General features: G+C 43.0%; 1 protein-coding gene across 1 annotated transcript in view; it reads left to right on the forward strand.

Annotated features, from left to right (window-relative positions):
* Window positions 1-311: 311 nt before the first annotated feature.
* Window positions 312-23,951, forward strand: part of LOC122913421 (protein arginine N-methyltransferase 2-like) — a 33,257-nt gene continuing 9,617 nt past the window's right edge. The window contains 5 exon segments of the mRNA XM_044260161.1: window positions 312-344; window positions 2,582-2,685; window positions 3,591-3,768; window positions 6,638-6,799; window positions 7,741-7,904. Of these exon segments, the coding sequence (XP_044116096.1) occupies window positions 312-344; window positions 2,582-2,685; window positions 3,591-3,768; window positions 6,638-6,799; window positions 7,741-7,904 (641 nt within the window).

Below are 23,951 nucleotides of genomic sequence, written 5' to 3' on the forward strand. Positions count from 1 at the left end.
AAAAAAGTCTTTCTTGGGGCACCTGGGTGTCTCAGTGGGTTAAAGCCTCTGCCTTCAGCTCAGGTCATGATAGGGTCCTGGGATTGAGCCCCGCATAGGGCTCTCTGCTTGGCGGGGAGCCTGCTTCCTCCTCTTTCTCTCTGCCTGCCTCTCTGTCTACTTGTGATCTCTGTCTGTCAAATAAATAAATAATAAAAATCTTTTTAAAAAAATTCTTTCTTACGGAGTATGAGAAATAGTCTTGTTTCCCCACATATTTGCTTTTTCTGGTGTCTCTACACCTGTCACTCCAACAAAAATTAAAGACCACGATGGCACCCATTGCCATGAGTAGTCGCCGGAGGGTGGGTGCTGTCCGCTTCGCTGGAGACGTGTGGGCGCCGCACACTCTACGGAATAGTCTCGCAAATGCATGAATGAAAAGTTTATGGTCCAGCCTCGGTCATCTGTTTCCTAGAAATAAAATGTCGTCACACGAGGGTAAATGTGTATGAATGTTGTGGCCGCACCATGGTAGAGAGCTGGACACCAGGAGAACGTCCATTAGCCAAGGATGACTGAGGAATCAGGAAGAATTCTTACTGCGGAATATTATACAGTTGTTGAAATTTGTAAGTTAGGGTTCTAAGAATTGGGAAGTTTCTCACAAGGTATTATGTTAGTAAAAAAGGCAAAAAAAAGTGTCACATTGTTCTCAAAAAACTGTGTCAAAAGAACAACTGTGCATGTGTGTGAGTGTGTGCATGCATGTAAATACATAGCATCTTAATCTGCCATTTCCCACTCTGAAGTTTATCTTAAGAAAATTGTCATAACAGAAAAAAATATTTTTTAAGAAAGTTCGTCTTAGGGGCGCCTGGGTGGCTCAATGGTTTAAGCCTCTGTCTTTGGCTCAGGTCATGATCTCAGGGTCCTGGGATCGAGTCCCGCATCAGGCTCTCTACTCAATGGGGAGCCTGCTTCCCTCTCTCTCTCTCTGCCTGCCTCTCTGCCTACTTGTGATCTCCCTCTGTCAAATAAGTAAATAAAAATCTTTAAAAAAAAAGTTCATCCTAACATAATTTGTAAAATTATAAACTGGAAATAGTTTAAGGGTACCAAACCAGAAAATCAGTTAAATTAGTTATGATAATTCACAGAATATTACCAAATTTTAGGAAGCGGTATTTAGAAATAATTTAACAAGGAGGAAAAATGTTAGGAATATAATAAGTGAGTGTTACACGCAACTAATGAATCATTGGATGTTACACTGAAAACTACTAATGATGTACTGCATGTTGGTAAATTGAACTTAATAAAAAAAAATAATTTAATAAGTGGGACACATATCACAAGGCAGAATTTCATGATCCCAGTAAACACCCTGTATGCACATGCTGCGTGTACATTTAAAAAGAAGCCTGGGGATGCCTTGGTGGCTCAGTTAGTAGAACGTCCAACTCTTGGTTTGGGCTCAGGTCATGACCTCAGGGTCGTGAGGTCGAGCCCTGCATCAGGCTTGTGCTCAACAGGGAATTGGCTTGAAATTCTCTCTTTGTGCCGGCCCCTCTCCCACACAGGAATGCTCTTTCTCACTCTCAAAATAAATAAATCTTAAAAATAAAGCCCGCGTGATTCCTGGGTGGCTCCATTAAGTGTTTGCCTTCGGCTCAGGTCGTGATTCCAGGTTTCGGGACTGAGTCCTGTGTTGGGCTCCTTGCTCGATGGGGAGGCTGCTTCCCCTCTGCATGCTCTTCCCTCCCCTCCTCCTGCTTGTACTCTCTCTCTCTCTGACAGTAAATAAAGAAAATATTGGGGAAAAAAAGCCTGAAAAAATATAAATGTTAACTTGTTAAGCATCATTATTTCTGACCAGTGGGTGAGATTACATATGGTTTTAATTTTCCTCTATGTACACTTGTGCTTCACTTGTTTTCCAAAGAACATGAATTATGTGTAGGTTTAGGAAACTTCTTTAAAAATGCACATATTGGGACAGAGTTGCTGCATTGAACTGGAACACCGGCTTGGAGGTTCTGCCACCTCCACTGGACATCTTCCAGACAAGCCTCTTCTGACAGAAAGTAGAAACTGGGCAGTGTGTGGTCTCAGGCTCCCCTTTTGGGTCCTGAGCAGTCTATATGAGCAGTCTTGCAGTCCAAGTCAGGTCATGAGGGTTGGGCCTGGTCACTGGAACCTTCTGGAAGTATGCCCAGTTCTGTCCTCCAGTCTGAAGAGGTCCAGAGAGCATGAGGCCTAGAAGCAGGTCTTCTTTCTCTTGGGGCCAGTCACCACTTTCAGAAGGAGTTGCTGGTGATCAGCGTCAGTTACCAAGAAGACACTAAAAGTGCCTTTTTCTTACTTATTTGATGTCATTCTTATGATGCAATTAATTTTGTACTAGAGACGAAAAGGAGAGGTGGAGTAAGGGTGAGATCCCTCGATCCTGCTGGTGAAGATGACTCAAATTGTGTGATTAACCATGGTCACGTGGATCTTCATTTGAAACCTTCCTGATAACCAAAGGCTACAGGTTATTAGGATGGAAATGGAGAGAAGCCCCACAGTCATCCTCTGTTCTTCCCTTTGCTTTGTGCAGGAGGGAGGTCACGTGGAGTGTGGTGACCGGGAACAGCTCCAGGAGGGTGTGCAGCCCGAAGAGTCCATAGCCATTGCAGACTATTCTGCGCTGACCAGATGCAGGTAACCCTACACACTTGCTTACAGGCAGGGGCCTCGGGCCTTCGGGCCATGTTTTATGGATTTGGCTAAATGGCATGCTAGATGACAGAATCAGATAAGAATTTTGAAGAAGTTATACCAAAGTTTAAGTAAAGAAGTATTCAGATGTTTAGAGCCAAATGAGACCTGTGAGAGACCCTTCTTCTCCCAGCCTAACAGATTCTGATGCAAAGCCTTAGGTAAAAGATATCTGGGTGAGGAATGGGGAATGGAAGCACCTGTTGCAGTTACTTTTTAGAAACCTTGATTTAGAACCTATTCTAGTTAATAAACATTAAGGCTATAAAATAAAAATACTGACTTGAGGATGGTGGCTCAGATGGTTAAGCATCCGCCTCTTGATTTAAGCTCAGGTCATGATCTCAGGGTTGTGAGGTCAAATTCAGCACTGGGCTCCAAGCTCAGTGCTCAGTGGGGAGTCTGCTGTAGGTCCTCTTTCTCACACCCTCTGGCCTTTTTCCCACTCCCACTCTCTCTCTCTCTCAAATAAATAAGTCTTTAAAACAGATACTGACTTGAGTGTAGTTTTTTCTACTCCAGTAAGTGAATCAGCTGCCACATAGCCGAGTTATAGTGAAGAGGCGATAGAGAAATTCTGTCTTAAGTTGCTCAAAAATGTTTAATCTTTCCTTTAAAAAATATCAGTTAAGCTGTGCTTTCTTTCAGGTAGATGTTCCACAAAAGTCTCTCAATGTTGGTATCATTTTCAGAAGTTGTGAGTTTGTGTAATTACCCATTGAGTCTTTTTTGAAATAGCTGATTTGGGCCTGTGATGGGGGGCTTATTACTGAGCCACTACTGAAATACCAACTACAGGTTTTTATTGAATTTTGACTTCTTTATATGTTTTTTTTTTTCCAGCTCAGCTTTTTGAGAGGAGAAAAAATTCTCATCATGAGGCAGATAACTGCTGATTGGTGGTGGGGCGAGCATGAGGGCTACTGTGGGTACATACTTGCAAACCACCTCGGGAAGCACCTGGAGGATTGTTACCCTGAGGACACGTGGCAGGACGAGGAGTACTATAACAGCTATGGAACGCTGGTACGACTGGGGCCATGGAGGTGGCGGTTTCCTGCCTCAGCTTTCGAGTTAGCTTCAGCTGGGCTGCTCCTCTTCGTGGCTTAGCGCAGGGTTCGCAGACATTTTCTTTGGCTCAGCAGGGCATGTGGCTCTTCAGCTCTGCCATCGTGGTGCGTGAGTGGCCATAAGACCATGAGGAAATGAGCAAACCCTAACCCTAACCAATTAAAAAATGTGAAAGCCATTCTTAGCTGGAAGACCCTACAAAAGCAGGTGGTGTGCTGGAGTGGCCCATGGTGGTTTAGAGATGTTATCTGAGCAATGGGATGATGGACTTTCCTCAACATTTAAAATATAGTAGCACATTTTATTTTAAAAATAAAATACAAAAATGTTACACAAGCCAACAATAATACCTCTAAATAACTAGCTTATTAGTTTTTTGGAGTTTTTTCCCACTTAGGACAAAGACCCATATCTGTATGGTCCAGGCAGCCCCTGTTTACATCTTAAAGCTAGACAAAAACTGATGCATGCAGAATAAACATCACAGACAGGATGTTGGGTGAAAGAAGCAAGACATGAAAGAATAACTTTCGATTCAGTTATGTAAAGTTAAAAAGCAGTGTTGGAAGATGTTTATGAAGGGAAGCGACAAGGGAGCTGGTTTTCTGGGAGTCAGGATGGTGGTTCCTGTTTCCAGGGTGTCTTGTGGTGGCAGCCTTAAAAATAACAGCCATACCAGCAAAGTGAGTTTCTTTGGGAGGAGCGAAGGAACCGCAGGGCAGGGCAAGCACCCCGTGGGGAACTGCAGGCCGGTCTGGAGAACCAAGGCCAGAAGGCTTTTCTTAAGGAAGGGGTAGTGGGCAGGGCTGTGTGGAAGGAGCGCCCTCTGGAGGACGGCGGCGGCTTTTCATTGGCCAAGTGCGGCAGTTTCTCATTGGTTGGACTTTTGATAGGCCAGGAGAAGATCTTCCACCTCGGGGGTAGTAAAGCTGCTACCTTTCAGAGTCCGCCATGGTGGACCTGTAGTGGGTAGCGCTGAGTTGGCCCAGCCCTTGCGGCATCCCTCTCCGCCCTCGGTGAGATTGGCTTTCCTGGCTGCAGGGCCGGGCTGGGCAGGTGTGGGGTGCCAGCAGCCTTCTGCTGTGGTTGCATGAGTGTTCACTGTGTAACCCACAAGCTGCAGGGCCCTTTCTCATGTAGGTTTTTGGTAGGTGTGTCCCATTTCATGGTTCAACGTGTTACAGTAAAGGAAAACCCCTTGATGTATGTATACGATTAGAGCTTTCAGACTTTTTTTTTTTTCTGAAAGATTTTATTTACTTACTGATTTGTCAGGAAGAGAGAGAGCGCACAAGCAGGGAAAGCAGCGGACAGAGGAAGAAGCATACTCCCACAGGGCAGGGAGCCAGATGTGGTACTCGATCCTAGGATGCTGGGATCATGATCTGAGCTGAAGGCAGACGCCTAACTGAGCCACTCAGACATCCATAGAGCTTTCAGACTATCAACAGTGTCTTATTGATTTTAAAAGGACCCTATTGGTGGTTTGCTTGTTTAACAGCTTTGCCCCATGACAAGCATTGCTCTAATGGGTTTTCTCTTATAGAAATCTTGCTAAACTTCTGCTAGAATATCTCTTGGGTAAATTTGTAGGGAGTATGTGTTTTTTCACTTTGGCGGGTTTTGTCAGTTTCCCCTCCAGAAAGATTGGCAACTGTATACCACCAGTGTACATGAATCCTTGTTTCCCAACCACACGTTGCTAAAGTAAAAACAGATCTCTCCTCTTAAAGGTGAAACATGGTATTTCATGATTTTGATTTCCATTTTTAAAGTCAGATTGGTCATCTTTTATATTTTGTTGGCCTTTTCTATTTCTTCTTTTCTTTTGGTAAACTTTCAAATAATTTGCTCATTTTTCTTTTTCTTTTTGTCAACTTATATGTACACCTTAGCCACCTAGTTCTGACTTTCTGTCAAGGTGGACTACTCAGGTGGGATGACTGAGTCCTGATTGTGTCCCCTCGGACCCTCAGTCTTTTGTTTCTAAGCACTGAGTGTCCTTGTGAGGAGCCACAGTGGGCTCGTGAAGGCCCTGTGCAGACTTTCCATCTGTGCTGACGAGGTCTAGGTAGCTTCAGTGTCTGCCTCGCAGCCACACTTTGTGTACACTGGGTATTCTGCAGCTCGAGACCTGAGAAGTGGGGCGTGGAGGCCAGTGTTGTGGGTGCAGCCTTTCTGGGCTCTGACTTCCACCCATGGCTTCATGAACCATTTGGAGAACCCTTTCTCTTTTTCTCTGGGGATTGGTGTGATTCCCATGGGGTGTTATGTTATCTTGGATTTCATATGTTTTCCTCCCTCTGGACATGGCTGGAGACCTTGAGCTCACCCCTGTGGGGTCATCAGTTCCCTCCAGGGCTGTAGTTTTATGAGGGGCCAGTGCACCTCCTCTGGCATCTCTCTTGGTGGATACCTGGCCAAGTGGTAACTGGTGGGGAATTTGGTGGTTCCTCCTCTCTCCAGTGGGAACAGTGGTCAGGAGGGCAGTATCTGTTCCACTTCCTGAGTGGTCTACCCGCCTGTGTGTTCACCTGGCTCTTGGGGAGGTACAGGGTGAAGCCGTAGGTAGCATCACACTGAACTGGAAGGATTCCAGAAAATTACATTTCATTTCTTCACTGTTGTGTTTTTATATGCCAGCATATTTAGGTCTTCGGGTTTTGTGTGTGTGTGTTTTTTTTTTTCTTTGTTGCTCGTATTTTTAGGCGTGGTGTGGTGGGCTCAAGGGGATTATTAGCTCAGACTCTGATCTTCCTTTTTAAACCAGAGCTCAGCAGTGTTCATATTACAGGCAGTGATTCCTAATGTGTATTTCCTCTAGAAACTTCACTTGGAAATGTTGGCAGACCAGCCACAGACAACTAAATACCACAGTGTTATCCTGCAAAATAAAGAATCCCTGAAAGATAAAGTGATTCTTGACATCGGCTGCGGAACTGGGATAATCAGCCTCTTTTGTGCCCACTATGTGCAGCCTAAAGCTGTGAGTAAGAAACAGCTCTCCTTCAGCAGCTTCGAGCTGAGTCTGGGGACGTGTTATTCACATGCAAAGGCATCATGTTGGTGAAATGGGCAATATGTGTTCTTGTGGGCTGAGCCTGTCGGCGGTCATGACCTCGGCCTGCTGAGTCACCAGCAGCACCAAGTAGAGTAGGACAGAGCAGAGAATATCGGAGTTGCGTGCAGTCGGATGTTTTTTGTAACCTGCTTATCAGCCAGAGGAACATGTGTCTGTGTGCTGGGGCAGGGCCGCTTGTGTAGGTCACTGTCCATGTGTTATCCCTGCACCAAGCAAGGACCGCCTGGCAGGGACAGGACAGACCACTCTCCATGATGCTTGCTGGGGTCCTTTCTCCTCTTCCCTGCAAAGCATGTGTGAGGCTCCAGAGCTGAAGCCTCTGAAATGCCTCTGACACAGGTGGGTGAAATTCTAGTTTATACAGGAAACTGCAGGACAGTGATCACTGGAGTTCAGATGCTATCAGAACCAAGACGTAACACTCAGGACCTTCCAGTGACAACCTGGGCTTGAAGCTGTCTCAGCCACTGGTACCCTTAAAGTCCGATCATTCTCAGGCCAGTGTGGGAAACTCTGGGGTATGTGGCTGTGTGTATGGGAGCTGAGCCACTGGGTCTGACCCACAGGGCCTGTGTGACAGGTACCCAGTGTGCATGCAGACTCTTCTGTCCACCGGTAGTCCCCATCTGTTTTAGGCAGAAGGTGGAGTTAAGATGGGAGGTAGCTCCCTTGTCAGAGCTCAGCAGTTGGAGGTCTGTCCCTGCTATCCAGCACACTCCTTTCCTTCTGTCACTATTTTCTTTGAGGCTGCCTTTGGCATGGCTGGAGCCTTGGGCCCAGGGAGAGTGAATGCCAGGCTGCTTTGTGGGTGGGACTCTTGCTGATGGCCCTTCTGTGACATGCAGGTATACACGGTGGAGGCCAGTGAGATGGCTCAGCACACAGGGCAGCTGGTCATGCAGAATGGCTTGGCCAACATCATCACTGTGTTCCAGCAGAAGGTGGAGGATGTGGTTCTGCCGGAGAAGGTGGACGTGCTGATGTCTGAGTGGATGGGGACCTGCCTGCTGATAAGGGGCACCGGGCCACGTGGGATGGCCGTGGATGGGCACTGGGCCATGCAGGATGGCTGTGGGTGGGCACTGGGCCACGTGGGATGGCCTTGGATTGTGCCAGGGAAGTTCAGATTCCAGAGAGGGGTGTGGACTGGGTCTGGAGGGGCTGTTGTGAGAAGAACATCTTGCAGAGAGCCGTGGCTGTCGTGCTGAATGAAGCCACCTGGTGCTTCTCTGGGTGCTGTCTTCTGTTTTGTGCCAGATGGCCATGAGCCACGACACCCTGCCATCCATGATGTGGACGGGCCTGAAGGAATTATGCTAAGTGAAGTAAGTCAGACAGAGACACATCATATGGTCTCATTTATACGTGGAATCTAAAACCAGCAACACAAACCTCACCCACCAGATTCCTAGAAAAAGAGATCAAATTTGTGGTTAGTGGAGGGAGGGAGGGTGAGGGGAGAGAGAATCGGAGGGCCGTGGTTGAAAGGTACAGACTTTTAGTTACCACGCAGCTGAGCACCAGGGATGTCACAAACAGTGTGGCAACCCCAGAGACACTGCTGTGCAGTGCATGGGACAGTCTTACCAGAGGACCGTCAACCCTCGAACAACGTGGGTTTGAACCGTGTGGGCTCTCTTATACAAGGGATTTTTTTTATAAATATAGGACAGTGCTTTAGGATTTTAACATTTTCTTTTCTCTAGCTTACTTTGTCAGAATGCAGTACACAATACAAATAACGTAAACTGTCTGTTGACTATTTATGTTACTGTTAAGGCTTTAGGTCAGTGTACCCTATTAGGAATCTAGTTTTTGGGGAGTCAAAGGTTCTGTGTGGATTTTTTTTTCCAATTTATTTATTTTCAGAAAAAGTATTCATTATTTTTTCACCACACCCAGTGCACCATGCAAGCCGTGCCCTCTATAATATCCACCACCTGGTACCCCAACCTCCCACCCCCCCACCACTTCAAACCCCTCAGACTGTTTTTCAGAGTCCATAGTCTCTCATGGTTCACCTCCCCTTCCAATTTACCCAAATTCCCAACTCCTCTCTAATGCCCCTTGTCCTCCATGCTATTTGTTATGCTCCACAAATAAGTGAAACCATATGATAATTGACTCTCTCTGCTTGACTTATTTCACTCAGCATAATCTCTTCCAGTCCCGTCCATGTTGCTACAAAAGTTGGGTATTCATCATTTCTGATGGAGGCATAATACTCCATAGTGTATATGGACCACATCTTCCTTATCCATTCATCCGTTGAAGGGCATCTTGGTTCTTTCCATAGTTTGGCGACTGTGGCCATTGCTGCTATAAACATTGGGGTAGAGATGGCCCTTCTTTTCACGACATCTGTATCTTTGGGGTAAATACCCAGGAGTGCAATTGCAGGGTCGTAGGGAAGCTCTATTTTTAATTTCTTGAGGAATCTCCACACTGTTCTCCAAAGAGGCTGCACCAACTTGCATTCCCACCAACAGTGTAAGAGGGTTCCCCTTTCTCCACATCCTCTCCAACACATGTTGTTTCCTGTTTTGTTAATTTTGGCCATTCTAACTGGTGTAAGGTGATATCTCAATGTGGTTTTAATTTGAATCTCCCTGAGGGCTAATGATGATGAGCATTTTTTCATGTGTCTGATAGCCATTTGTATGTCTTGATTGGAGAAGTGTCTGTTCATATCTTCTGCCCATTTTTTGATCTGTTTGCCTGTTTCGTGTGTGTTGAGTTTGAGGAGTTCATTATAGACCATGGATATCAACCTTTTGTCTGTACTGTCATTTGCAAATATCTTCTCCCATTCCGTGGGTTGCCTCTTTGTTTTTTTGACTGTTTCCTTCGCTGTGCAGAAGCTTTTGATTTTGATGAAGTCCCAGAAGTTTATTTTCGCTTTTGTTTCCTTTGCCTTTGGAGACGTATCTTGAAAGAAGTTGCTGTGGCTGATATCAAAGAGATTACTGCCTATGTTCTCCTCTAAGATTCTGATGGATTCCTGTCTCACATTGAGGTCTTTAATCCACTTTGAGTTGATCTTTGTGTACGGTGTAAGAGAATGGTCGAGTTTCATTCTTCTACATATAGCTGTCCAGTTTTCCCAGTACCATTTATTGAAGTGACTGTCTTTTTTCGACTGTATATTTTTTCCAGTTTTGTCAAAGATTAATTGACCATAGAGTTGAGGGTCCATATCAGGGCTCTCTACTCTGTTCCACTGGTCTAGGTGTCTGTTTTTATGCCAGTACCATGCTGTCTTGGTGATCACAGCTTTGTAATAAAGCTTGAAATCAGGTAAGGTGATGCCGCCAGCTTTATTTTTGTTTTTCAACATTTCCTTAGCGATTCGGGGTCTCTTCTGATTCCATACAAATTTTAGGATTATTTGCTCCAGCTCTTTGAAGAATGCTGGTGGAATTTTGATCGGAATGGCATTAAAAGTATAGATTGCTCTAGGCAGTATAGACATTTTAACAATGTTTATTCTTCCGATCCAAGAGCATGGAATGGTCTTCCATCTTTTTGTGTCTTCTTCAATTTCTTTCATGAGTGTTCTATAGTTCCTCAAGTATAGATCCTTTACCTCTTTAGTTAGGTTTATTCCCAGGTATCTTATGATTCTTGCTGCTATAGTAAATGGAATCGATTCTCTAATTTCCCTTTCTGTATTTTCATTGTTAGTGTATAAGAAAGCCACTGATTTCTGCACATTGACTTCGTACCCTGCAACATTGCTGAATTGCTGTATGAGTTCTAGTAGTTTGGGGGTGGAGTCTTTTGGGTTTTCCATATAAAGAATCATGTCATCTGTGAAGAGAGAGAGTTTGACTTCTTCATTCCCAATTTGGATACCTTTTATTTCTCTCTGTTGTCTGATTGCTGTTGCTAGGACTTCTAATACTATGTTGAACAAGAGTGGTGAAAGTGGGCATCCTTGTCTTGTTCCTGATCTCAATGGGAAGGCTGCAAGCTTTTTCCCATTGAGAATGATATTTGCTGTGGGTCTTTCATAGATAGATTTGATGAGGTTCAGGAATGATCCTTCTATCCCTATACTTTGGAGGGTTTAATCAGGAACGGATGTTGGATTTTGTCAAATGCTTTTTCTGCATCAATTGAGAGGACCATGTGGTTCTTCTCTCTTCTCATATTAATTTGTTGTATCACATTGATTGATTTACGAATGTTGAACCATCCTTGTAGCCCAGGGATGAATCCCACCTGATCATGGTGTATAATATTTTTAATGTGCTGTTGGATCCTGTAGGCTAGGATCTTGTGAGAATCTTAGCATCCATATTCATCAGTGATATTGTTCTGAAATTCTCCTTTTTGGTAGGGTCCTTGCCTCTTTTGTGGATCAGGGTAATGCTGGCTTCATAGAAAGAGTCTGGAAGTTTTCCTTCTGCTTCAATTTTTTGAAACAGCTTCAGAGAATAGGTGTTATTTCTTCTTTGAAGGTTTGGTAGAATTCCCCAGGGAATCCGTCAGGTCCTGGGCTCTTGTTTTTTGGGAGGTTTTTGACCACTGATTCAATCTCGTTATTAGATATCGGTCTATTCAGGTTGTCGATTTCTTCCTGGTTCAATTTTGGTAGTTTATATTTTTCCAGGAATGCATCAATTTCATCTACGTTGCTAAGCTTATTGGCATATAACTGTTCATAATAACTTCTGATTATTGTTTCTACTTCCTTGGTGTTAGTTGTGATCTCTCCCTTTTCATTCATAATTTTATGAATTTGGGATTTCTCTCTTTTCTTTCGGATTAGTGTAGCCAGTGGCTTATCGATCTTATTGGTTCTTTTAAAAAACCAGCTTCTAGTTTCATTGATACATTCTACTGAATCTCTGGTTTCTCCCTCATTGATCTCAGCTCTAATCTTGATGATTTCCCTTCTTATGTGTGGAGTTGGTTCGATTTGTTGTTGATCCTCCAGTTCTTTAAGGTGTAGAGACAGCTGCTGTGTTCTGGATTTTTCAATTTTTTTTGAGCAAGGCTTGGATGGCTATATATTTTCCCCTTAGGACCGCCTTTGCTGTATCCCATAGGTTTTGGACCGAAGTGTCTTCATTCTCATTGGTTTCCATGAATTGTTTCAGTTCTTCTTTGATCTCCTGGTTGAGCCAAGCATTCTTAAGCAAGGTGGTCTTTAGCTTCCAGGTGTTTGAGTTCCTTCGGAACTTTTCCTTGTGATTGAGCTCCAGTTTCAAAGCATTGTGATCTGAGAATATGCAGGGAATAATCTCAGTCTTTTGGTATCGGTTGAGTCCTGATTTGTGACCCAGTATGTGGTCTATTCTGGAGAAGGTTCCGTGTGCACTTGAGAAGAATGAGTATTCTGCTGTTTTAGGGTGGAATGTTCTGTATATATCTATGAGGTCCATCTGGTCCAATGTGTCATTCAATGCTCTTGTTTCTTTATTGATTTTCTGCTTCGATGATCTGTCTAATTCTGAAAGAGGCGTGTTAAGATCTCCTACGATTAGTGTATTCATATCAATATGACTCTTTATCTTGATTAACAGTTTTCTTAAGTAATTGGCTGCTCCCATATTGGAAGCATAGATATTTACAATTGTTAGATCATCTTGGTGGATAGTCCCTTTAAGGATTATGTAGTGTCCTTCTGTATCTCTGACTACAGTCTTTAGTTTGAAGTCTAATTTATCTGATATGAGAATCGCTACCCCAGCCTTCTTTTGAGTCCCATTGGCATGAAAGATGTTTCTCCACCCCTTCACTTTCAGTCTGCGTGTATCTTTAGGTTCAAAATGGGTCTCTTGTAGACAGCATATGGATGGGTCCTGTCGTTTTATCCAATCTGCAACCCTGTGCCATTTTATGGGTGCATTTAGGCCATTCACATTGAGAGTGATTATTGATAGATACGTTTTTATTGACATCGAGTTACCTTTGAAGTCTTTCTTTCTAGAGACTGTCTCTATATTTCTGTTCAATGCTATTCTTGGGATTTTTCCTCTTTTATAGAACCCCTCTTAATATTTCCTGCAGTATCGGCTTGGTGGTCGCATAGTCTTTTAAGCCTTGCCGGTCTTGGAAACTCTTTAACTCTCCATCCATTTTGAATGTCAGTCTTGCTGGATAAAGTATTTTGGCTGCATGTTCTTCTCATTTAGTGCCCTGAATATATCTTGCCAGCCTCTTCTGGCTTGCCAGGTCTCTGTGGACAGGTCTGACGTTATTCTGATGGGCTTCCCTCTGTAAGTAAGGAGCCTCTTTGCCCTGGCGGCTTTCAAGAGAGTATACCTACAATTATAATTTCTCAATTTGACTATCAGGTGTCGTGATGTTTTTTTGGAGTGTATAATCTTGGGTGGAGACCGTTCAGCCTCTAGTCCATGAACGCTGGTTTCATTCGCGAGATTCGGAAAATTTTCATGAAGGACTTGTTCCACGACATCTTCTAGACTTCTTTCTTTCTCCTCCCCTTCAGGAATTCCAATAATTCTGACGTTGGAACGCTTCATGGCATCATTTATTTCCCTGATTCTGCTTTTGTTGGATCTAAGCTGTTTGTTCCAGGCTTCTTCCTGATCCTTTCTCTCTATCTGTTTGTCTTCCAGATCACTAATTCTATCTTCTGTCTCAGTTACCCTAGCTTTGAGAGAGTTTAGATTAGATTGGAACTCATTGAGAGCATTGTGAACCTCGTCCCTGGTAGCTTTAAGCTCTGCCCTAACATTGTGAACATCCTGTCTGGTCGCTTTCCGTTCGGCCCTAATCAATTCTGTTTGGTCATCCATGGCTTTCTCCAACCTAGCTATTGCCTGGATAATTATTAGCCTGAATTCTCTTTCCGACATATTGTCTATGTTGATAGCCGTTAGCTCTGTTGCAGAAGGTCCATCCTCTGTATTTTTCTTCTGTTGGGCATTCCTCCTCCTAGTCAATTTGGTGGGAGAGGACTGAACATATGTAGCTGGATGTATCAACTCTGGTGCAGTCAAGGTGCACCCTGGAACACTTCTGAGCAATCAGGATTCCCCACCCAAACGAGAGACAAAAGAAAAGAAAAAAAAAAGGAAAAGAAGAAAAAGAAAAAGAAAAAAAAGAAAAAAGAGAGAGAGAGACAGGAAAGAAAAGGAAGATGAAAGAGAAGGTTCAACCCAGATGGGCCCCAAGGTAAGATTTATGCAGTAGACAAACAAAAAGAGATAGAAAGACTGATACAATTATATGGCAAGAGAAAGAAGAAAAGAAAAAAAAAATATATATATATGCAAATAAAGAAAGAACCTCGTCAAAAAGAACCACAAGTGTAAAATTTATATGCTATCAGGACAAACTCAAAAAACACAGAAACACTGGTGGAAGAAGATGGGAGAGTTCTTATAAATTCTCAGTGTGTGCAAGGAAGGTTGTTTTGATTCTTCCTGGATGTATCTTGATATCTTTGTTAAAGGACTCAACTTTCCTAAGATAAAGGGGATTAAAAATTGGTTTACCTATAGGGGTAGTATTGATTGGGGAAAGGGGATTACTTTGAAGTTAACTCTATATGAATATTAGAGGATAAAAATAAAAAGGAATATACTAGACTAAACTAAACTAAAAATTTAAAAAAAGGAATTCAAAAATAAAAATGCAAAAGAAAAACATAGTTGTATGTATCAAAAAGTTCAGGTTAGAAAGGTATTATGTAATTTGATGTACTGTGCAGCTCGCTGTGGTGGTAAATAGGTTAAAAAAATTACCTATGTGTAAAAAAAGAATATATATATATATATATATATATATATATATATATGAACCAGAATAGTGGAAACGAGTGAATAATATAAGTTTTCCTATGAAGTAGGGGTGGTTCTCTTGTAGTCCTTTTTTTAATTTTTCTTTCTGGTTTGTTTTCTGGGGGAGGGGCCTGCCACGTGGGTTGTCAGTCAATGATGTTTCCTGAGTTGAGTCCCCCCGCCCCCCCTTAAGGGGGTGGGCTCTGGGGAAACTTGTTTTTTTCAGTCTTTTGTTCTCTGGCAGTTTTTTTTTTTTTTTGCTTGTTCACTTTTTTTCCTCTCACCTTGACTGCCTTTGATGGTTTTTGTAGTATTAAAAGAAATCAAACCGCACCCTGATCTCCGTCTCAGAGTGAAGCCTCAGTCTGGGTGCAGAAGCTGAATAAATTCCCCCTTGGCCGCTGGCAGAGCAGGTTCCAAGTTGCAGACCCTGGGGGCACAGGATCTTTTGCTCGTCCCCAAAGCCAAGGCAGTGGCGACTGTCTGGGACCTCCTGACCGCCAGAGAGGTTCCAAGCAGCGATCGCACACTGAGATTTTGCCGCCGGCCCGGGCTGGGAGTGCCCGGCTTGCGCGCACCTCTTTTCAGAGGCGGCTGTGGGTCGGGCGAGCGTCTGGGGCACTGAGAACGGGGCGCTGGACCGTAAGCCCCAGGCTGGGCTTTTGCGCGCCTCTGTCCGGGGAAGAGTTTCGCGCACGCGCGGCTTAGACTTTGAAACAATGGCGCAGGTCAAGAAGCGCCCCCGGGCCTTTGTAACCCAGGAGAGCTTGAGGGACGTGCGCGCGCATCTCAAGCTTTGTGGTAGGGCTAGCGCGCGTTCTGCAGACCGTCGCAGCTCCCATCCCCTCACAGGAGCCGGAACCCACGCGCTCTTGGGCGCGCTGGCGGCTTAGGGACCAGAAGCCGGTTTCACCGCCGCATTCTCTCTGCCTCCGCGCCGGGGAGGCCGTCTGGGACCGGGGACTTAAGCCCCTGTCCCTAGCCACCCCGATTCCCACAATTTCCCCCCCCGATCCTTTGCTCTTTTGGAGTGCTTTCAACCAGTCTCCAAGTTAATGCTGGTCCCCAGACGCAGGGCACTCTCGCTCGTATTGGGGTAATACTTTCCCACCGGTCGCCTATGGTGGCTCCCTCCCCCTTTTGTTTATCTTCTGATATCAGTCCGCCGTTCCCATTCCGCTTTACCTGCTCACTGGCATCTTCTGCCCCTGTAGAGATCCAGACGTGTATAATTCTGATCTCAGGCTGATTTCATGGGTGATCGGAGTTCTTTGGTAGGTAATCAGCTCACTTTGGGGTACCAGCTGAAAAGACGCCTCTTCCTAGTACCCCGCCATCTTGTCCCCCTCTGTGTGGATTTTTGACTGTGTGGGGTCAGTGTCTTAATCCCTGCTTGTCCCAAGGTCAGCCATAGTTGTAATGGTTGTTTTTTTTAACTTTTTTTAAGATTTTATTTATCTATTTGACAGAGATCATAAGAAGGCAGAGATGCAGGCAGAGAGAGAGAGAGGAGGAAGCAGGCTCCCCCCTGAGCAGAAAGCCTGATGCAGGGCTCGATCCCAGGAGATCTAAGGGTTTTTATCACAAGGTGAAGTTTTTCTATCTTTTCAATGTGTCAGTAGGAGGTGATAGATAACCCTATTGTAATCGTTTAACAATGTATGTAAACCAAATCACCAGACTATTCACATTCAACTTGTAATAATCTTAGAGAAAAGCCATAGGTTGATGGAATTTAAAAAAAGCATGTACAGCATGTATCCAGTTTTGTTTTTAAAAATCATACATACTGGCGCCCTCGGTTAAGTGTCTGACTCGGTTTGGGCTCGTGTTGTGATCTCAGGGTTCCGAGACCGAGCCCTGCAATGGCCTCCCTGTCGAGCATGGAGTCTGCCCGAGACTCTCTCCCCCTCTGCCCCTGTTCCCTGTGCACTCAGGCTCTCTGTCTCCCCAATGAATAAATTAAGAAGAAAATCATATGTAGCAATGACTTTGCTTCAGTTCCCGGTAGGATGGAGTAAAGCACACCCCACCCTGTCTGTCCCACGTAATGTAGCTTTCGATCAAAGACAGGGCTCAGGGAGACGCTGTTGGAGGACTTTGAAAGGCATATAGGAGCAGGAAGTTTGGGAAGGAAGACTAGGTTTGAAGTACACTGAGCTGGTCTTGAGTTCATTGTTATTCTTCCTCTGGCTCTCTCCCCCCAGACTCAGCCTCAGAATTTTAGATGAAAACATCCATTCTTCTGAAAACTGAAACCTTCCGTACTAACCCACAATGAAGTAGATAACCTGAATAATGCAGTAGCTAGTAAAGATATTGAACTTACAGTTAAAAACCTTCTGAAGAGAAATCTGTAGGCCTAAATTATTTCACTGGTGAAATGTATGAACACATTCTAGGAAAGAATAACACCAGATCTGAACAGTGTCTTTCAGAAAATGGAAGAGGACAGACTTCCCAGCTCACTTGGTGAGACCTGCATAACCTGAATATCAAACCCTAACCAAAAACCCAACCCAGTAACTCCTATTCATAAATGCAGAAGTTCTCAGGAGTACTAGCAAGTGTAACCCTGCAGTACACAAAAGGAATAACGTTCTAACAGAGAAGAAGTTATATTTGGAATTGAAGGCTGGTTCAGTATTTATAGATGAATCTGTGTGGGATGCCTGGGTAGTGGCTCAGTCGTTGGACATCTGGCTTCAACTCGAGTCATGATCGTAGGGTCCCGGGATGGGGCTCCCTGCCCAGAGGGAGGCCTGCTTCTCTCTCTCCCACTCCGCTGCTTGTGTCCCCTCTCTCGCTGTCTCTCAATCTCTGTCATATTTAAAAAAAAAATCTGTGTAATCTATATTAACACATGAACAGTTTACAAGATAAAACATGACTCTATCAGTTAATGCACAAAAGGTTTGGCGACATTCAAAATATTTTTAAAATTTCTACTGAGATTTCTTCTTTGATCCTGTATTTGTTTTTTTTTTTAGAAATACTTTTTCATTTCTCCACTGTTGTTTGATTATCCAGCTATCTTTCTGTTCTTGATTTCTGGTTTAACTCTGTTAAAACTGTGGTCTGAGAGCAGACATTGTATGATTTCTTTTCTTTTACATTTGTGAAGATGTGTTTTATGGCCCAGAATGTGTGTCTCTTGGAGAGCACTCCGTGGGTGCCAGGGAAGGACAGAAGATGTCTCTTGGAGAGCACTCCATGGGTGCCTGGGAAGGAGAGAGCGTGTCTCTCTTGCTGAGTGCTCTGTGGGAGCCTGAGAAGAACAGAATGTGTCTTACAGAGAGTGCTCTGTGGGGGATGGGAAGGAGGTGTATTCTGCCCTGGATGAAGCGGTTTGTAGATGTGCAGCACATCCCGGGGTAGATGGTGGTGGTGAGTTCACTGTGTCCTTGCAGACATTCTGCCTGTTGGATCTCTTCTTCTCTGGGACAGGGCCGCCAGCTTCCTCTCTCTCCTTGCAGGTCTCTGTGTTTTCCCCTCACACATGGTGCTCTGTTGTTAGGGTGTATAAGGTCTTGTTGGAGAATTGACCCCTTTGTCATTATATTATGCCTCTTTTTATCTCTGATAACTTCCTTCCTCTGAAGTCTGCTCTGTCTGAAATTAACAAGTTACTCCTGCTTTTTTTGGATCAGTGTTAGCATCGTATGTCTGTCTCCGTCCATTTACTTTTAATTTCTATGTATCAGTATATCTATTTGTTCATTTTATTATTAACTTTAAAAATATTTCAGTAATCTGTACACCCTATGTGGGGCTCGAACTCATAACCCTGAGATCTAGAGTTGCACACCCTTCTGACTGAGCTGGGCGGGTGCCCCGTCAGTGTATTTGGAGTTTCTTAGAGACAGGACCTAATTCAGTCTTAGATTTTTTTTTAATTTTTAATTTTTTATTGTTTTATAAACATATGAATTTTTATCCCCTCCCCATTGCAAGGTTTACACACTTCACAGCTCTCACCATAGCACATACCCTCCCAATGTCCTCAGTCTTTGTTTTTGAACCATTCTGATAATCTGCCTTTTAATTGGTATATTTAGACCATGGGCATTCAAAGTAATTGTTAATATAGTCGATTAATTTATACACCATATTGTTACTGTGTTCTATTGGTTGTTCTTTGTTCCTGTTTTTTTCTTACACTCTTTTTTCTTTTTATGTTTTTTTAAGCAAATAAATAAAGGATATAATGAGCTTAAATTAAGGGTGAGTAAATTTAATCCCCAGAAGCGTGTTTGTTTAGAACCTGATGTGAACATGCCTTGATAATGTAAGCAAGATTCGTATTTTCATAAACTGATATTATATTCACTTTTTAGACCATTTCCAGCTTTTAAAAAATATTTCTCAGTTGTAATCTCTCTTGAAGCTCACTTTTTTAAAATTTTTAATTTTTAAAATTTCTTTTCAGTGTACCAGAATTCACTGTTTATGCACCACACTCAGTGCTCCATGCAGTATGTGCCCTCCTTAATCCCCACCACCAGCCTCACCCAAGCCCACACCCACCTCCCCTCCAAAACCCTCAGATTGTTTCTCAGAGTCTACAGTCTCTCATGGTTCGTCTCCCCCTCCAATTTCACTCAACTCCCTTCTCTCCATCTCCCCATGTCCTCTGTGTTATTCCTTATGCTCCACAGTAAGTGAAACCATATGATAATTGACTCTCTCTGCCTGATTGATTTCACTCAGCATAATCTCTTCCAGTCCTGTCCATGTTGCTACAAAAGTTGGGTATTCATCCTTTCTGATGGAGGCATAATACTCCATAGTGTATATGGACCACATTTTCCTTATCCATTCATCGGTTTAAGAGCATCTTGGTTTTTTTCCACAGTTTGGTGACCATGGCCATTGCTACTATGAACATTGGGGCACAGTTCGCCCTTCTTTTTGCTACATCTGTATCTTTGGGGTAAATACCCAGTAGTGCAATTGCAGGGTCACAGGGAAGCTCTATTTTTAATTTCTTAAGGAAACTCCACACTGTTTTCCAAAGCGGCTGCACCAACTTGCATTCCAACCACAGTGTAAGAGGGTTCCCCTTTCTCCACATCCTCTCCAACACACACTGTTTCCTGTCTTGCTAATTTTGGCCATTCTAACTGGTGCAAGGTGGTATCTCAGTGTGGTTTTGATTTGAATCCCCCTGATGGCTAATGATGATGAACATTTCTTCATATGTCTGTTAGCCATTTGTAGGCCTTCATTGGAGAAGTGTCTGTTCATGTCTTCTGCCCATTTTTTGACATGATTATCTGTTTTGTGTGTGTTGAGTTTGAGGAGTTCTTTATAGATCCTGGATATCAGACTTCTGTCTGTACCATCATTTGCAAATATCTTCTCCCATTCTGTGGGTTGCCTCTTTGTTTTGTTGACTATTTCCTTTGCTGTGCAGAAGATTTTAATCTTGATGAAGTCCCCAAAATTAATTTTCACTTTTGCTTCCTTTCCCTTTGGAGACATGTCTTGAAGGAATTGGCCATGGCTGATGAGAAGAGGTTACTGCCTATGTTCTCCTCTAGGATTCTGATGGATCCCTGCCTCACGTTGTGGTGTTTTATCAATTTCGAGTTTATCTTTGTGTAGGGTGTAAGAGAATGGTCGAGTTTCATTCTTCTACACATAGCTGTCCAATTTTCCAGCACCATTTACTGAAGAGGCTGTATTTTTTACACTGGATATTTTTTCCTGCTTTGTCAAAGATTACTTGAGCAGGGAGTTGAGGGTCCATATCTGGGCTCTCTACTCTGTTCCACTGGTCTATGTGTCTGTTTTTGTGCCAGTCCCATGCTGTCTTGGTGATCACGGCTTTGTAGTAAAGCTTGAAATCAGGTAGTGTGATGCCGCCAGTTTTGTTTTTCTTTTTCAACATTTCCTTAGCAATTCAGGGTCTCTTCTGGTTCCATACAAATTTTAGGATTACTTGCTCCAGCTCTTTGAAAATTACCAGTGAAATTTTGATCGGAATGGCATTAAAAGTATAGATTGCTCTAGGCAGCATAGACATTTTAAAAACGTTTATTCTTCTGATTCATGAGCATGGAATGGTCTTCCATCTTTTTGTGTCTTCTTCAATTTCTTTCACGTGTGTTCTGTAGTTTCTTGAATACAGATTCTTTACCTCTTTGGTTAGGTTTATTTCCAGGTATCTTATGGTTCTTGGTGCTATAGTAAATGGAATCAATTCTCTAATTTCCCTTTGAAGCTCACTTCTTTTTCTGTAATATGTTTATCTGTTGTCTGTCTTCTCTTGCACTGAGGTATAATTAGGAAGTCATGAGATAGCAAAGTGTGCAGTTTGATGACTCGGTGTTTGTGTACATTACTGACAGCTTCCCCATTGCCCCACTACCCCATTGAGTTAACACATCTGTCACCTCCCCATGATGGTGTTGTCATCTGTAGTCACCAGGGTATATAATAGATACTCAGACCTCACTCATTTTATAATTGATAGTTTTTTGCCAGTGTCTCCATATTTTCCTCACCCCTGAGCTCCTTGTAAGCACTTTTTTACTTTCTGTTTCTATGGGTTCAGTTAAAAATTTATTTTTAGAATTTCATGTGTAAGTGATAGGATGCAGTGTCGGTCTGTCTCTGTGTGGCTCACTTCAATAGCTGAAGACCCTCTAGCATCATCCGTGTTCCTGCAGATGGCAGGCATTCCTCCATCCCAGGGCTGAGGGGTTCCCTGCCGTATTTGTCCATGGCTAGAGTGTGTGTCACATGGTCTCAGGTATGTATCTCCCACTTTTTCTTTGATCTATTCATCTGTCAGTGAATCCCCAGACTGTTGTCCTGTCTTGCTTATTGTGAACACAGGAGCACAGACACCTCTCTGAGATAGTAGTTTTGATTCCTCTGGATATAACCCGGAAGTGGGATTGCTGGGTCTCATGGTGTTTCTAGTTTTGATTTCCTGAGTTTCCTCCACACCGGTTCCCACAGTGGCTGTGCCAGTTTACGTTCCCACCAGTGGTGCAAGAGCCTCCCCTTTTCTGCATATTCTTGCCAGCATCTGCTATATGTTGTATTATTTTAAAGATTTATTTATTTATTTTAGAACAAGGGAGAGAGAGCACAGGGGGGAGAGGCAGAGGGAGAGAGAGAGATGCAGACTCCCCGCTGAGCACGGAGCCTGACACGGGACTCAAGCCCACGACCCTAACATCATAACCTGAACCGAAACCAGGAGTCAGATGCTCAGCCGACTGCACACCCGGTCGTTCCACATGTTGTCTTTTTGATAATTGACATAAGGGGTATGATGTCACACCTCAATGTGGCTTTGATTTGCATTTCCAGATGCTCAGTGACACTGAGCACCTTTTCATATGTCCGTTGCCCTTTGTATGACTTTGGAAAACAAGTCCCTTTGTCTAATTAAAATAGTGTTGTCTTTTTGTTTTTGATGATTTCCTTTGCTGTGCAGAAGCTTTTCAGTTTGATGTAGCCCCACTTGTTTATTTTTGCTTTTGTTGTCTTTGCTTTTAGTGTCTAATCCAAAAAACGACTGGCACGGTCAGTGTCAGGGAGTTTATTCCCTGTGTTTGCTTCTAAGAATTTTTTGGTTTTAAATTTTATAATCAAGTCTCTAATCCATTTGGAGTCGATTTTCGTGTGTGTTGTAAGACAGTGGTCCTGTTCACTCTTGGGCGTGTAGCAACCCAGTTTTCCCAGCACCATCTTGAAAACTTTCTACTCTCCACATTTTCTGTTCTCGTCTTCTTTGTTGAAAATTAATTGATCACATATGCATGGGGTAATTTTTGGACTCTCTGTTCTGTTCCGTTGACTTATGCGTCTGTTTTTATAGCAGTACCATATTGTTTTGATTCCGACAGCTTTATAATACAGTTTGAACCCAGGAAATGTGATGTCTCCAGCTTCAGTCTTCTTTCTCAAGATTGCTGTGTTCAGTTGGAGTCTTTGGACCACTTTTCCTATTTCTGTGAGAAATGCCATTAGGATTTCGATAGATATTGAATTGAATCTGTAGATTGAGGAGTGTAGAAAGGTAAACAATTCTGAGTCTTCCTGTCCATGAGCAGGGGATGTCTTTCTGTTTGTTTGTGTCTTCTTTAATTTCTTTCTTCATTGTCTTTTTTACTCCTCTTGGTTAAATTTATTTTGAGGTATTTTCAAATTATTATTATTATTATTTTAAAAGATTTTATTTATTCATTTGACAGAGAGAGATCATAAATGGGCAGAGAGACAGGCAGAGAGAGAGAGGGAAGCAGGCCCCCCGCTGAGCAGAAAGCCTGATGCTCGGTACTCAGAGCCTGATCCCAGGACCCTGGGATCGTGACTTGAGCTGAAGGCAGAGGCTTTAACCCATTGAGCCACCAAGGCACCCCAAGGTATTTTATTATTTTTGATGGAACTGTAAATGAGATTAGTTTCTTAAATTCTCTTTCTCATAGTTTATTGTAGTGTATTGAAGCGTAACTTATTTTTGCATATTAATGTCATATTCTGCAGCTTTATTGAATTTGTTATTCGAATGGTTTTTTTGGTGGAGTCTTTAGGATTTTTCTATAAATAATATGTCATCTGCAAATAGAGACAGTTTTACTTCTTTCCTTCTGCTTTGGATGCTTATTAAATTTCTTTTTCTTGCCTGATTGCAAGACTTTCAGGACTATGTTGAATGAAAATGATGAGAGAGGACATGCCTGACTTTCATGTGATCTTACAGGAAAGATTTCTGCTTTTCACCTTCGAGTATGGTGCTAGCTCTGGGCTTGACATATGTGGCTTTTATTATGTTGTGGGATATTCTCCTAGTTTGTAGATTTTTGGATTTTGATCATGGAATGTAGTTGGATTTTATTAAGTGCTTTTTCTGCACGTATTGAAATGACTATATACCTTTCTACACTCCTCAACAGTAGCTTTTGCAGTAGCCTCCAGATGTGAAATACTTAGAAAGGCAACAAGACATGTACAAGTTTTATAGGCCAAAAACTATAAGGTGCTGATGAAAGAGGTCACAGAAAACCCAAATAAATGGAGAGATACAGTGTTCATGGACTGGAAGACAAATTGGTAATAATGTTCATACACTGGTCTGTAGACAGAACACAGTTCGTCAGGGTCAGAGCAAGGTTGTTTGGTGTGTGTAGATGAGCTCATTGTAAACTTTATTTGGAAAGTACAGAAACTAGAATAGTTGGTGCAATTTTTTTATTTTAATTTTTAATTTTTTTTAATAAACATATAGTGTATTTTTATCCCCAGGGGTACAGGTCTGTGACTCACCAGGTTTACACATT

This window comes from Neovison vison, chromosome 7 (genome assembly GCF_020171115.1).
Source record: "Neovison vison isolate M4711 chromosome 7, ASM_NN_V1, whole genome shotgun sequence".
In the NCBI taxonomy this organism is placed as follows: domain Eukaryota; kingdom Metazoa; phylum Chordata; class Mammalia; order Carnivora; family Mustelidae; genus Neogale; species Neogale vison.